The sequence below is a fragment of the Cydia strobilella genome, chromosome 4 (genome assembly GCF_947568885.1).
Source record: "Cydia strobilella chromosome 4, ilCydStro3.1, whole genome shotgun sequence".
Lineage (NCBI taxonomy): Eukaryota > Metazoa > Arthropoda > Insecta > Lepidoptera > Tortricidae > Cydia > Cydia strobilella.
The window spans coordinates 14,392,699-14,408,189 of NC_086044.1; the positions used below are offsets into that span (position 1 = coordinate 14,392,699).

At 38.6% G+C, this 15,491-nt stretch overlaps 1 protein-coding gene across 2 annotated transcripts in view; it reads left to right on the top strand.

Moving 5' to 3' along the window:
• Positions 1–15,491, top strand: part of LOC134741047 (junctophilin-1) — a 52,648-nt gene that overhangs the window by 19,417 nt on the left and 17,740 nt on the right. For both annotated transcript variants that reach the window (XM_063673798.1, XM_063673799.1), the window contains exon 2: positions 177–388. In XM_063673798.1, coding sequence (XP_063529868.1) covers positions 177–388 — 212 coding nt within the window. The remainder of the gene's footprint in view (positions 1–176; positions 389–15,491) is intronic.

The window sequence follows — 15,491 nt, forward strand, 5'->3', positions numbered from 1 at the left end:
TGTCAGTTGTTCGGAACTGTCAAATTTTTGTTCTAACTGACAAGCCGATATCGTCCGGCGGACTGGTAGTCAGTGGCCCCCTTTAACAACAACAAGGGCTTAATCCCTTCGTTAATTGAAATACTGTCCATCTTACACCAACTTAAATCCTATATTGACATTTTTTTTTTTTGCAGTGGAAGTTCGTTCGAGGGACAATGGCAGAACGGCAAACGTCACGGGCTGGGCGTGGAGACGCGCGGCCGGTGGCTGTACCGCGGCGAGTGGACGCAGGGCTACAAGGGCCGTTACGGCGTGCGACAGAGCACCACCAGCAACGCCAAGTACGAGGGCACGTGGGCCAATGGGCTGCAGGACGGCTACGGCTCAGAGACTTACGCTGACGGCGGTTAGTATTATTACGATAGTTATTAATTTATTATATGCAAAAAAGCTGGTAGAAATCGTACAATAAAGTGAGCATGACGGACTGCCCAAGTGACACTGTGACTGGCCAAGTGCCTAATACCTAGTATTAACCTCATTTTTCATTACAAAAACTGAAGAAATACCTTGTATTTCATTCATGATTTCATTGAACATTCTAACAATTAGCTCCATGCCTTAATTTTTTTTGTTAACCTTCACATTATTTTATTAAAAATATATTTAAAATGTTAAAAAATTTTGAGCGGTTGAAAGGCTCTTAATTTTTGGCGCGAATTCGACAGAGCGTGATGACGTCACACGTTATACGGTCCAACTGACGTCTGCTACTAATAACACTTATGTGAATAATCTGTCGAACGCGCGACGTCACGTAACGTTTCGCGCGTTTCGCTCACTAGTTTTTCGCGGGCAAATTTTTGTACTTTTTAGGGTTCCGTAGCCAAATGGCAAAAAACGGAACCCTTATAGATTCGTTATGTCTGTCTGTCTGTCTGTCTCTCCGTCCGTATGTCACAATCACTTTTCTCTGAAACTATAAGAACTATACTGTTGAAACTTGGTAAGTACCTATAGATGTATTCTGTAGAGTTTCACACAAAAACAGAAAAAAAAAACAATAAATTTTATGGGTTCCCCATACTTGGAACTGAAACTCAAAATTTTTTTTTTTTATCAAACCCATACGTGTGGGGTATAAGTCTTCAAAAATGATATTGAGGTTTCTAATATAATTTTTTTCTAAACTGAATAGATTGCGCGAGATGTGTTCCCCTCCCCCCCCCCCTGTAACTTCTAAAATAAGAGAATGATAAAACTGAAAAAATATATGATGTACATTACCATGCAAACTTCCACCGACAATTGGTTTGAACGAGATCTAGTAAGTAGTTTTTTTTAATACGTCATAAATCGTAAACCGCAATTTACCTTTTACTCACGTTTCACATAAAAAATACATTGTTAAAATTGTGTAATGTACGGAACCCTCGGTGCGCGAGTGCGACTGGCACTTGGCCGGTTTTTTATTTATTATTTTTAAGCAATTAAATGATAATTTAACCTTTCATCTGTGGGAGACCCGAATCGGGCATCAGTTTTTGCGGCAATTTTTAATACAAAATTTTAACTTCAAGGTCACTATTTCAACAGCAGTTAGCAAACAGTAAAACGGCGACAGACGGTTTGGTGCAACCGACCCTAAGAATATGATTTATATTAACAGGACGTTAAATATAGTCGGGAAGAAAATCATAAAAACTGGCATGAGTATTGGGACAGTTAAAGAAATGTGATCAGGGGTGCCTTCCTCAAGGCCACATAGTGAATGATCTAGTAGATATATGAATTATAGCTAGCCAAACAAGGGATGAATTATAGCCGAGTCGAAGACGAATAATAGAGGAGGTGACCGATTTGTAAATCATATGAAATTTTAATAACCCAAGGTCTGACAAGAATATTAGGCTAATATGTATGTATGTATAAATATGCTTGCCTCTTAGATACTAACAAAAACCTACCATATACGAAAAAAATGTTTACAGTACATATGGTGCTACTTTTTCGCACTAGTGCGTAAAGAGCACTTTTCGTGCATATGTCGAAAGTTTAAAGGGCCATATGTACTGTAAAACGTTGTACAATACACGTGCGAAAAGGTAATTCGCAACTCGTGTCGATTTAAAACACTCGTGTCGTTTTAAATCGACACGAGTCGCGAATTACCCTTTAAAGTTTCGACATATGCACGAAAAGTGCTCTTTTACGCACTAGTGCGAGAAAGTAGCACCATATGTACTGTAAATAACGATTACTTCATCTACAGTCATATAAACAATGTCGCAATTCGCACCTATTTCAGTTTGGCACTCAAACGCAGTGAGGACACAGAGGAGTACACCACTTTTCTGCACTAGAGCAAAAATGTATCACTTTCTGCGCACTTTTTAGAACAATAAATAACGACCCACTTTCAGAGCATAGGATATGAAAATTATTTTCAATGATCTAAAAAACTATACGTAATAAATAATTTTAATGACTACTCTTTGCCTGTCTCTACATTACAGTGAAATCATCGCATTTCAGAAATCATCGCATTGATTCGTGATAAACTATAACATACAAAAGTATAAAAACAACAAAGAAACATAAATATAAAAAACCGGCCAAGTGCGAATCGGACAAGCGCACGAAGGGTTCCGTACCATTACGGAAAAAACAGCAATAAAATCACGTTTTTTGTATGGGAGCCCCATTTAAATATTTATATTATTCTGTTTTTAGTATTTGTTGTTATAGCGGCAACAGAAATACGTCATCTGTGAAATTTTCAACTGTCTAGCTATCACGGTTCATGAGATACAGCCTGGTGACAGACGGACAGACGGAAAGCGGAGTCTTAGTAATAGGGTCCCGTTTTTACCCTGTGGGTACGGAACCCTAATAAGAAGTGCGATTTGAACTTGGCTCGTTGAAAGTAATACCATCAACGACCCTAACGAGTTTTTTAGTGACCTCAAGTAAATTCTGCTTGCCATATATGTTTTTAGGGAAAACTCAATTTACAATACTGCATCAAAATATTGCAAGTTTTTTATTGAAAAAAGACCATTTGCAACTAACTTTAACTGAGTTATGTGATTCAAGCATATTTAAGTATTGATGTGATTTGTCTTACTGAGACGTTTATTAGATTAAGCCAGGAACAAAGTGCTCTGCTGCGGCATTATGAACTGGCTTCTCACTACTCAAGGAAGTGTAAAAGGGGAGGCTCCTGTATCATGATTAATAGTTATTTGTTATACAAGGGTGCAAAGTTGCATTTTACCCGCGAGTGTGGAATTGAAAAACGAGCAAGCGAAAGGATTCTAAAATAGAATCCTGAGCGTAGCAAGTGTTTCAACACACGAGAAGTAAAATACATTTGCACCCGTGTGTAACACAAAACTTTTCACCTCACTATAGCGAGGAACGTGCAACATCCACAGGCGTTAGATCATCTTCATCACTGAAATCACTAATTTTTTTACGATATTATAACAAAAAACTGGAAATTCTGTATTTTTACGTGAGAAGTTTTTAAGTAAAAATTTTGTTGACAATGTTGACATTTCTGACGTATGAAATGTCAATGATGCGTTTTGAAATTGCATCGACTCAACTTGTGCGTTCAGAATTATATTTAACATCATTATTAAAAAACAAACGTTTCTTATGGAACTTTAAGGTTTATGACATAAAATCATTAAATAAAGCTAAATTTGGTATTTTTTATTAGATTCTCAAACCATTTGATTAATGATAATTAATATCAAACTAATCATTATTATGAGCGTTTTACGTTTTGTTATCTGTCAAGCTACTTAAACATGCTCCATCCAAGGTCAAATTACTTTCCCCGCTAGTGGATAAAATGCGTTTTTCCCCGCTTGTTTTAAAGGATAAAAGACAACTTTCCGAGCTAGTGAGGGGAAAACATAATTAAACATAAACATAATTTATTCAAAAACACATTCATATAAAAACAAAGACTAAAAACAGTGATGGTCTACATGTGCCTGAACTAGGATACCCTGGGTATTATGAGCTATAAAGCCGTCCAACCGATAAACGATTTAATAGCTGAAATGTATCACTTCGAATGCTGTGCTGTAGAGATTTCCTATATGAACCTAATAATACTATGCGTATATAGGCCTTATAAATTAAGGTTGCTGCTTTTTATTATGTCAAAGATATATCAAAAAAAAAAAACACTTAAAAATAACAAACATAGTTCTGAGTTAGAAAACATTAGATAGATAGATAGATAATTTCTTTATTCATACCCTCAACATGGCATTGAAAAGAACAAGATAAGAACATGCAAAACAACTTAATTACTAAAAACTATTACTTTATGAAGCCATGTGTCGTAGCACAGAAAAGGCGCTGACTCAGCATTGTGATGCGGCAAGCCACATCGCTGGTATTCTGCCAGTACCTTAACAAACATTACTAAAAACTATACTTAATCTGTATCACTACATAAATGAACCAACACGGCAAAAGGCGTGTTTGGACCACATTTATTAAGGATGGCACTGGTGCAGTAATTCCCTTAGGGCTATCTAATCACGAAACTGCCCAATTGTTCCCATTTAAGCCAAAAAGTAAACCAAAAATACAGAAAACAACTACTATACTTAAAAGATCTTAAATTCGCGATAGACCCGATTGTAAATGTAATTTAATATGTGTTCAAAACGCGAAAGTTTTAAATGATATATACTTAAAAGAGATTATTCAGTCGAGAATGTGTCCAAATTTAAAGACCTATCTATCCTAAGTAATTTGTCGTTCCAAGATGTGTATAATGACAGTGATATATAAATAGTGCCTTTAATAATTTTCATGAGACAGTGAGATTTTTCTATTTTCTATGTTTTCCGCAAATGAAAATTAAAATACAAATTAAAGTGGCTCGCGGCTGGATTAAAAATCAGTACAATTGAAACAGTTTGGATTAAGCCAACCTAATTAATCCTAAAATATATAGAACCAAATAAACTACTTATACTGGGTCCGTCTAATAGTGAATCCTAACACCAGTACCTAAGTAAAGTAAAGGACCTATCAATGTGGTAGGCCGCACCCACGAGACGCACTAAGATTGAAATTAGCCGTGGGACTAAGCTGGAGCGAGGCCAAGAAGGTTGCAGAAAACAGAAAGGCGTGGCGGGATCTTGTGGAGGCCCTATGCACCTCCGGGGTGCCCTAGGACATACAACAACAATGCGGCAACGTCATCAACGCATTTTCTCAAGGTAATTGTCAGTAACATAGCCCGCGCCAACGCTGTAGTAGAGCAGTAGCGTTGAATTGAAACAGTAATATGCTTTCCATGAATTCGTGTGTCCAATATTGCATCAGTGGCACCTAGAAGTATCTTTTCAGCCGCCCCGTAATGCTGATTCAGTTGCTATCAGACGAATCTCACCTTTATACAGACTGCCGCCCCGTAATGCTGATTCAGTTGCTATCAGACGAATCTCACCTTTATACAGACTAATACCCATGCATGTTGGTTAAGTCTCAGAATAATAACTAAGTTAAGTCATGTAGGGACATTAGAGAGAGGGCAATAGAGATTAGTCAGGCGGGAATTATGCCTGGGGACTGAAGTCCTCTGAGAGGTAGTCAGAAGGAGTATATATATAGTAAGTGACATTTAAAACTTCGTAAGCGCGATGTAGGTTTCTAGCTGACAGATGACGACAGTGACAGAGGAGACGCCACATTCATATTAAGGTATAATGTTTACATAGTAAGCTAACTCTGCACAGAATTTGCAGTGATAAAGTATGAAAGTGCCTCTTTAAACGTCATATTCATAGGAATTTGACGTTTGTGGAAGCACTTTCACACACTGTCGCTTGCCAAGTCGGTGCAAAGTTAGCTTGGTCTGACACTATCTATTTCATTTTATTCGGTTAACAGCAGCAGCTCTCTGCTCAGACAGACCAAATAAAATAGAATCGTCCTAGTTCATTCCAAGAGTAAAGCTACAGCTACATGCTGCATGTACCGATGAACTAATTTTGTCAGATCTCAGCATGTCACACGCCGACACGTGCGCCCGCGACACTCCGGCTCGGCCGACTCTTGCCGCGGAATCCACGTATTGAGAAATATCGCCATTCTATTATTTTCTTGGCATATCGTGCCATTCGTGCCAACTCAATGTGTCTGGAAACTAATTAGGATTAATTCAGCCTTGAAACAACTAAAAGATATTTCATGAGAGCTCGTCAGCGTCACGCAATTCTTACAAAGATGACTCATGATTAGGGTAAAGTATATGAAAGTCATTCATAAATTCACAAACAACCTACGTACCTATATTTATGTCATCTTTGTCGCACACTAGTCACCATAATACCTACTTGATACGTAGCTCATCCGGCCAGAATGTTGCCCTAGCACGGAATGCTCCATTCATGTCGCGCCGCACGTAAAAGGGGCCATTCACGAGGTTATTCTGTTACGTACTCGTACATGCCTACTCTCCTCCATTCTCCATTATGCCAATAACCTCTTTAAAAGAGCGCAAATGTGAGCAAGCTTTCAATGCGATAATGCAAGTCTATGTATATTTTTAAAAAGCTGTGTTACGACAATTTAACTGTGAAATAAAAGCTGCATGAAAAGGTTGCAAAAATAATGGAAATAATAAATACGAGTACGTACCTATTTCGTATCTCATGGCCATGGCTAACAATTCCCCAAAAGGCAATTAACACGCTAGTTGTAAAATAATAAAATACAGAAATCATTTAACTCTACTGCATCGTTGTTATGGTTTTGCGGTTTTTGGCAATCGAAAATTAGACGATGACCGCGGCTGCCGAGCTGACGTCATCTCCTTAGTCCCCATTATAGAATTCCCTAACAGATGTGCGAGTTTTTCATCACTTTTCTTGCCTATTTTGTGCCAAATTATGTGCAATAGGTTCATATAAATAGTAATTACTTAGTGTAGTTACGACCTATTATGTAAGACATACATAGAATGGATACGTTAGAATGGACACCGCCACTTTTGTGTCTACATATCAATCATAGGTACAGTCGCCATCAGATATATCGAAGCGGTCGAGGTGCTCAAAAATATCTGAACACGCACTCTAACGGCTTGACAATAGAGGCGTGTTCAGATATTTGTGAGAGCCTCGGCCGCTCCGATATATCTGATGGCGACTGTACCTGTTTATTTATTAGGCCTGTTACACTGCCCTTTCCGGTGTAGAAGTATATTTCCGGATTCAACTCAAATAGTGAAACATACATATAGGTATATGACAAATACAAACTTTAATTTTATGTACTTTATATTCATCATGTAAATATTTCCTCTTGTGACGACAGGCGAGTTAAAACTAACCGTACCCGTACCAGCGTAGGCGAACTAACTAGGCGATAGGAAAATAGAGCATGACTATAACAGATAAAAGCTTTTTGGTTTAATAAGTGGTAGGTAGGAAAGAAGTCGATGCGGCGTCGGCCAGCCGCGCCGCTGCAGCCGTCGCCGCCGCCCCGGTTCGCGGCCCTCGTGTTATATATAGCCAGGCACGCTTGCCGCCGCCCGCGCCTTACAATGTCGACCACTCGTTTAGACCAGCGCGTACAATAAAAATCACGATAAAGACCTTCATAAATCACAATCATAATTGGTATTACCTAATCACAATACAAGCCAAATGGCAGGATATAGAGCACGCAAACAAAATGTAACTAAATACAGAAGCGCAATTCCGCATTCCTCAGTCCGTTACATCGAAAAACTTGTACATATTTATTTTGTTTTTATAATATATTGTCTTCAATATAAACAACACCGTACAGTACCTACATACAGTACATAGTACATTGGTGACATTGACAGCGTGCTCAATACTCTCCATATATAATACTGCCACGAACGACTAATGGAGGTAAGTATGTCATAATAACAAGATCACCCTACAATGGATCAAGGGACACAGTGGATCCCGGGGTGACGATGCTGCGGACGAGTTTGCCACTAGGCAAGTATCGAGTGCGGGGGCGATTAGCCCGGAAGCGATTCTCCCGATACCGTTAAGCAAGGTACTCTCAATGCTGCTGGCACGTACAGGCATGGCATTAACTTTTATCAATAAATGTCTTGTATCTTGTACAGGGAAACTACACACAGCGGGCTTAGCACGGTAGAATTTTTAACCGACTTCAATTTCATAGAAGGAGGAGGTTCTGTATTCGGTTGTGGCTATTTTTTTTTTTTTTTTTTTTTTTATGTATGTTCACCGATTACTCCGAGACCCGTGGTCCGATTTGAGTAATTATTTTTTTGTTCGAAAGGAGCTACTTCCAAGTTGGTCCCATATTAATCTGGTTCTGGTCTGATGATGGGATCCCTGAGGAATTAAGGGAACTCCTCAATTTTTAAAGGCACATGTATGGTGATTTGGGTGTTTTCATAAGCAACTTGAGCATTTTCTCTCGAAAACGACCAATTTGATGAAGTGGACCTGATGATGATGATTGTTTTGATGATAGTGATGATGATTTTTGTAATGTAGGATGTTCAGCGATTACTCCGACACCCGTGGTCCGACTTGAACAATTCTTTTTTTGTTTGAAAGGAACTACCTCCAAGGTGGTCCCACATTAATCTGGTGCTGTTCTGATGATGGGATCCATGAGGAATTGAGGGAACTCCTCAATTTTTTAAGGCACATGTATGGTGATTTGGGTGTTTTCTTAAGCAACTCGAGCATTTTCTCTCGAAAACCACCAATTTGATGAAGTGGAGCTGACGATGATGATTGTTTTGATGATAATGATTTCAGCGATTACTCCGGCACCCATGATCCGATTTGAGTAATTCTTTTTCTGTTTGAAAGAAGTACCTCCAAGGTGTTTTCGTAACAGTTTTTATTTTGATCTGATGATGGAATCCGTGAGGAATTGAGGGAACTCCTCAATTTTTAAAGGCACGTGTATAGTGATTTCGGTGTTTTCTAAAGTAACTCAAGCATTTCCTCCCAAAAACCACCAATTTGATGTAGTGCAACTGTAGCCTAACCACGAGTTTGACAATAAATATTCGCTAGCGTCTTCGTAACTTTGTACACTAATATGCCAATACGAGCGAGATGCATAAACAGTAAGTTACGCACACGATAGCGAATATGTCAATGTCAATCTCGTGGTAAGGCTACTGATGATGAAGACTACGGACAAAATGTGGAACTTCCCTCGTATGTGTATTATGATTTTTGATGTAGGTAGTGTTGGAAACAACCAAAGAGACTGAGAAGTGAGGGGTAGGTGTGAGAGGTGAAGGTAGCGGGTATTAGTATTTGGGGGGTTTGGGGGTTGAAGGGAGGTGAGTTGATGGGTCGGGGACTGAGGGGTTGGGAGTTAAGGGATTGTGGGTTAGGGTTAGGAGTTAAGGGGTCTGGGGTTAGGGGTTGGTGGTTTAGGGTCGAGGGGTTCAGTGATCAGGGGTTGATGTGCTGTGAGGTTGAGTGATCGGGGGTTTGAGGGATTGGGACAGTGGCGGGGCGGAGAATGGATTTAGTGACAGGAATGATTTCCCAGACGGACTCGAGGAAAATTCTGATTGTTTAATAAAGTTTACGAATTTAGAGTTAAACATGATTATGTTTTTCATTCATGCGTCACGCTTTTAACAATGTCAAAACTAAAAATGGAAAAATAAACTTTTATAAAAAAAAAGATAAACCGACTTCAAAAAGGATGAAATAAAATATGATCCTTTTTAGGGTTCCGTGTTTAAGTATATGCGTTACCAACTGATATGTTTGAAGTCGGTGCCAAGCCAAGTAGTAACAATACCAGTCAAAAATAATGAGCTTTATGTATATAAATCCCATTACAACTGTACAAATATTATAAACGTGAAAGTAATTCTGTCTGCCTCTTTGTTACCTTTTCAAGGCTAAATAACTAAACCGCTTTAGCTGAAATTTGGCATGAAGGTTCCTTGAATTGTTTTATATTTTGAAATGTAGTCCTCTGGATAAGCGACAGAAAATAACTCAGTCCCAATCCCACACTTGCGTGCTATGGACTGTTCAAGAATTAGTAAGAAATGCTCTTTAAAAATACGACGACAAATAAACGCATTAGATTTACACTAATGTGCCGACAAGCATGGTACGAACTGCGCCAAAAAGGTTCAACCGTGTGTTCTGTTCTGAGGTGTGTTCTTAAATACCTATAGAAAGTTCGTTTATTATCGTCGTGTAACGCTGCGTCTTACATAGGCGAACAGTCGCGAACGCGAAGCGAAGCGACACGGCGCGGCGCGGCGGGCCCAAGGCGTTCGCGTTCGCAAAGAGATCGCCCACGTAGGACACTTCTATAGGTAACAAAGGATTAATTAAGGCGCCGTGCCGCGCTGCTTAGCGTTCGCGTGTTGTTCGCCTACGTAGTACGCTGCGTTAGGTAATCCAACGTACATACTTATATAGCCGCAGCCTTTATCGAATTGCACCAAAACCACTATGAATATATGGTTCAAAATTTGGCTTGGCACCGACTTCAAACATATCAGTTGGTAACGCATATACTTAAACACGGAACCCTAAAAAGGATCATATTTTATTTCATCCTTTTTGAAGTCGGTTTATCTTTTTTTTTATAAAAGTTTTTTTATCGCCTGTCACCATGCCTGTCACGTTCTAACAAGTATGTAAGTGCGAAAGTGACAGGCGTAGTGACAGGTGATAAAAATGCAACCATGCTGATACCGCTGAACACTGGCTAAACCAGACTGGCTGCAGATAGGCCAAACAAGCCATGCCTGGCATCAACGGAAAGCTCACAAGGCGCTCCTTCAACTAGGGAAGATCCGACTGAGTATGGTAACCAGTGTCATAACAGGTACTATTTAACAAACGTCTTTTTATAACAGGCGTCACAGACAGTCCCCATGCCGAGGATGCATGGAGTCAGAAGAAATAGCCTTTCACGTGGTGCTGGAATGCAGCGGAGTGGTCCCAACCCCATACAGGCAAAACATCTCGGATCCCCGAGAGACCTCCTCGAGGTCCTACTCAAGATAGGATAGGTTTGATAGGATTCCTCGAGGAGTTGGGCTGGCAGGAACTAGCCCCTGTCACGCAAAATAGGCGACAGTCATCGAGTTGCGGAAAATCGTCCGAATTACAATACAATATAATGCTCTCCATATCACGGTGCGATTAAAATAAGTGGATTTGCACTAAATCCAATTAATTAACAAGCCAAACTATGTTCCAGCTAAAATTGTTTGGTAGTGGTCAAGGACAGCTATTATCAGTAATATCCTCGACCAGCCTGTCCCGCGTGGCTAGTGGCTTGTTAACAGGCGACGTTATCTACGTCTGATAAATTAAAAGCTAATTGATAATGATAATATTATACCTGCCAAATGTAAATAATTTCATTTTCTAATGTAGCCTCTCTAAGTGCTTTCACGTAAGAGCTTTCTTATTAATTACGTAATTAACCCATTAACGCCTGATGTTATACCTACTCGCTTGAACACAACTATTACTGAGGTCAAATCGATATGCTATATAGATAGAGCACCAGTATACCTAACGGAATAACAAAAATGAGTAGTCCACTAATGAGTTAATTGAGAATTGTCAATCTCATCTAGCGTCCACGCGTACACAATTTCATTAGAATTGGCGAGCCAATGTCGCGAGTTTTAAGTACCTATAAATTAAAAATGTGGTTCATGTCACGAGCGAAGTGTTCTACGATTATGCAGAATACTTTAACCTATGTATTATGACATACATGTAATATTATTGTTAAGTTTATAATTTTAATTTTTATACATTGATTTTATAATGAATTACCTATACAATTTGTGATTTTATGATGTTAATTAATAAGCTTTGCTCCATCTCACATAAGACCTAGATCGATTTTTCGCCCCCGAAAACCCCCATATAGCAAATTTCGTCAATATCGTTAGAGCCGTATCAGAGATCCCGGAAATATATATATATACAGGAATTGCTCGTTTAAGGATACAAGATAATGTACAGAAAATCCCGACACGACTTGTAACTTTTTGTTATTAAAAAAATATTTGTATTTGTATTTTGTTCTCAGTGTCCTCTCATTTCATTTTTGCGTTTACACCACACAATTGAATTGCCAATTTAATCAGATTGTGCGAAAAATTGTCCCGTTCGCACACCCACTTATAGTTTTTAATTGTTTGATCGAGTTAGCGAGAGAAAATAGCAGTCGATAGACAATTTAAGTATTTATTTTTTATGAGAAGAAAATACAATTGTATTATATGCAATATTATCGCCACTCGCGCTTGTTTCCTTCGGTATGGTGTTTCGTTTTTAGGGTTCCGTACCCAAAGGGTTCAAGGTTCAAAGCTCAAATATACTTTTCATTTCTCATGCTCTGAAAGAGGGTCATTGTTGTTCTAAAAGGTGCGCAGAAAATGATACGTGTCTGCACTAGAGCATTTTACGTTCGAAGTACGATATTTTTAATTTTTTTACGATAAGCAATTGAAATTTGAGTTTAAATGGATTTGTTATACAATTTCCATTGTGATACTTGACTCTCCATTCCATAAATAACGATACTTTTGCCTGAATTTTTAATTGAAAGTTCCCTCAATAAATACTATAAAAATGTATTATTCGTCATGTTTTTGAAAAAACACATGCATTTTACTTTCCTCGTATTCGAAATGAAAAGTAGAGTGTTTAACTCGGGTGAAAGGCATCATTTCTGCCTCGGACTATTGGCGCTTTCACTGCGTTCGAGCGCCAAGACACCTCGGCAGGAATGAGTGCCTTTCATCCCTTGGTTAACAATCTACTATTAATCATGTAGGCCTAGCAACAAGCACTTATGAATGGTGAATATAATATGTACATATTCAGAGCAATTTATTGATGTTAATATTATTCCATAATAATATTGAATTATTATACAGAACAAATTTAATACTAAGAATTTCACAAAAAGATCGTTAAACATAAAAAAATACTAGTCTACAATGTTACTAAGTAGAATAAAATCTAAATGTCAAATAAATAAAAATAAAAACAACAAAAGAAGTACATTGGATTATCCATTTCCTCATCATTAAATCAAATATACCCAATAAATAATTAATCGTTCCGAATCTAAATTAATCCCACGTTGTTTTATTGTTCATGTAGTCTTGTGTGGTACAATAAGCTTTAGAAATAAGTTTACGCTATACATAATTCGTAAATTTATTAATTGATAATTCAGTAATAGGTTTGGAAGTTTATTATAAAATCTTACACAATTACCCATGAATGATTTTTCAATTTTATGGAGCCGAGTGAAGGGCACAGCGAGCTTATGTTTTTTAAGTATTTATACAAGGTGACCTTAGCCAAAGTACTATGGGAAAAAATGGAGAACATAAACATGCCCAGGGAATTAATTTATATATTTAAATATTGGTACGGACACCAGGTCAATAAGGTCAGGTGGGCAGGAGCAACATCGGAGGAGTATGGGTTGGGGTGCGGGGTGAGGCAGGGGGGGTTGACTTCTCCCGCACTGTTCAATCTATACATGGACGCGCTAATCGGCGAGCTCAGCAGTCAGCATGTCGGTTGTCATGTGGATGGCGTGTGTGTGAATAACCTTAGCTACGCGGACGACATGGTGCTGCTGAGCGCGTCGGTTTGTGGTCTCAGAAGGTTGTTGAGAATTTGTGAGGAGTACGCTGTGAGCCATGGCTTGAAATATAATGTGGCTAAAAGCCAATATATGGTCTTTGAGGCCGGCAGTAATCGACCATTGCATGTACCTGATGTAACTCTGTATGGAACACCACTAGAAAGAGTAAAGAGTTTTAAATATTTAGGGAATATCGTTACTGCTGACCTGAAAGATAACGTGGACATTGAACGGGAGCGAAGGGCATTGTGTGTAAGGGCTAACATGTTGGCGCGCAGGTTTGCTCGGTGTTCCAGCGACGTGAAGTTGACGCTGTTCAAAGCCTACTGCACGTCGCTGTACACGTGCTGCCTGTGGGCTAACTTTACGCAGAAAGCATACAATGCACTTCGCGTCCAATACAACAACGCGTTCCGGGCAGTGATGGGGCTGTCTCGCTACTGCAGCGCCTCGGGAATGTTCGCGTTCGCGGCAGCGCACACGGCGTGTTTTCATACCACTATGCGACTGCGCGCCGCGTCCTTGGTCCAGCGGGTGCGAGCCAGCCCCAACACAGTCCTAGCGATGATCGCGGACAGAGTGGACTGTCCTTACATCATGCACTGCTGTAACAGGCATGTAATTAAGACTGGGATAGGATAGGGACTTAGTGTATGCTTTAAATTTATTTTATTGTTTTATTAATAGGTACCAATTTTTCGATTTCAATTTCAATTTTAATTTTATATTTGTTTTTATTATTTTTATGACATGTGTAAAAACTGATTATGAGCCTTGCAGCTTGAAATAAATGTTTTTTTTATTTTTTTTATTTATTGGACAAACCCTGAAATCCCACGTAGGGTAACTTCTCAGGAATGCTCCAACGTTAATATTTTTAAATTAGAACAAAAGATAAAAAAATAAATTTTCTAACAAAAATTAATTCCAATGATCGACAACAAAAAGAAACATAAGTACTGTATTAATCATCATCCGGTTTTTTTAAATAATCGCAATTAAACATAAGTACTGTATTAATCATCATCCGGTTTTTTTAAATAATCGCAATTAAACATAAGTACTGTATTAATCATCATCCGGTTTTTTTAAATAATCGCAATTATTTTTAGAAGTGGCGCTAGTGAGCACGTTGATGGGCTCTTAATTCCTTTGTGTTTTGCTCATTAATATTGTTGAAAGTGTAATATCGATAGCTTATTATACAGTAAACAGATGTTGGTCCGAGAGCTGGTAGCAGGGTAAGTCTGGCTGCAGGGTAGCGGGACTTTTTCGATACTTAACTTTAACCTGTGAAAAATTACAGATTGCCTAAAGAACCTTTTTTTAATTTTTTTATTTTATTTTTTTGCACGCGTCTGGCAAGGTTAAAGACCCGACCAAATCGTCTGACATATTTTTTTTATGACTGTTTAGATATTCAATTTTCACTTGTAGAAATTACAGATTGCCTCAAGAACATTTTTGGCACCAAAAAAAATCTTTAAAAATGTAAGGGTTGATTTAGACCCGCTACAATGCAGCTAGACTTGTGGTGCTGAGTTAGGGTATGATAGGAGAAGTATCAGGCAAATTTTCAGCTTGCCTCAAGGACCTACTCCAAAATGTCTACCAGCTCTCCGTCTAAAAGCGCTGAAAAAATATTCAGAAAAGATTTTTTACTATGTTTTTCGTAAAACGGGTTTTTAACCGGTTAACCGGTTTTGTGTCATGTTTTTCGGTTAATAACCGGTTTGGATTTTGTCCGGTTTTTGCATTCCCTAATTGTAACAAGCAAAAGGCTGCCTTAGCCGCACTTTTACTAAGAAGGGAAGACTTTTTGC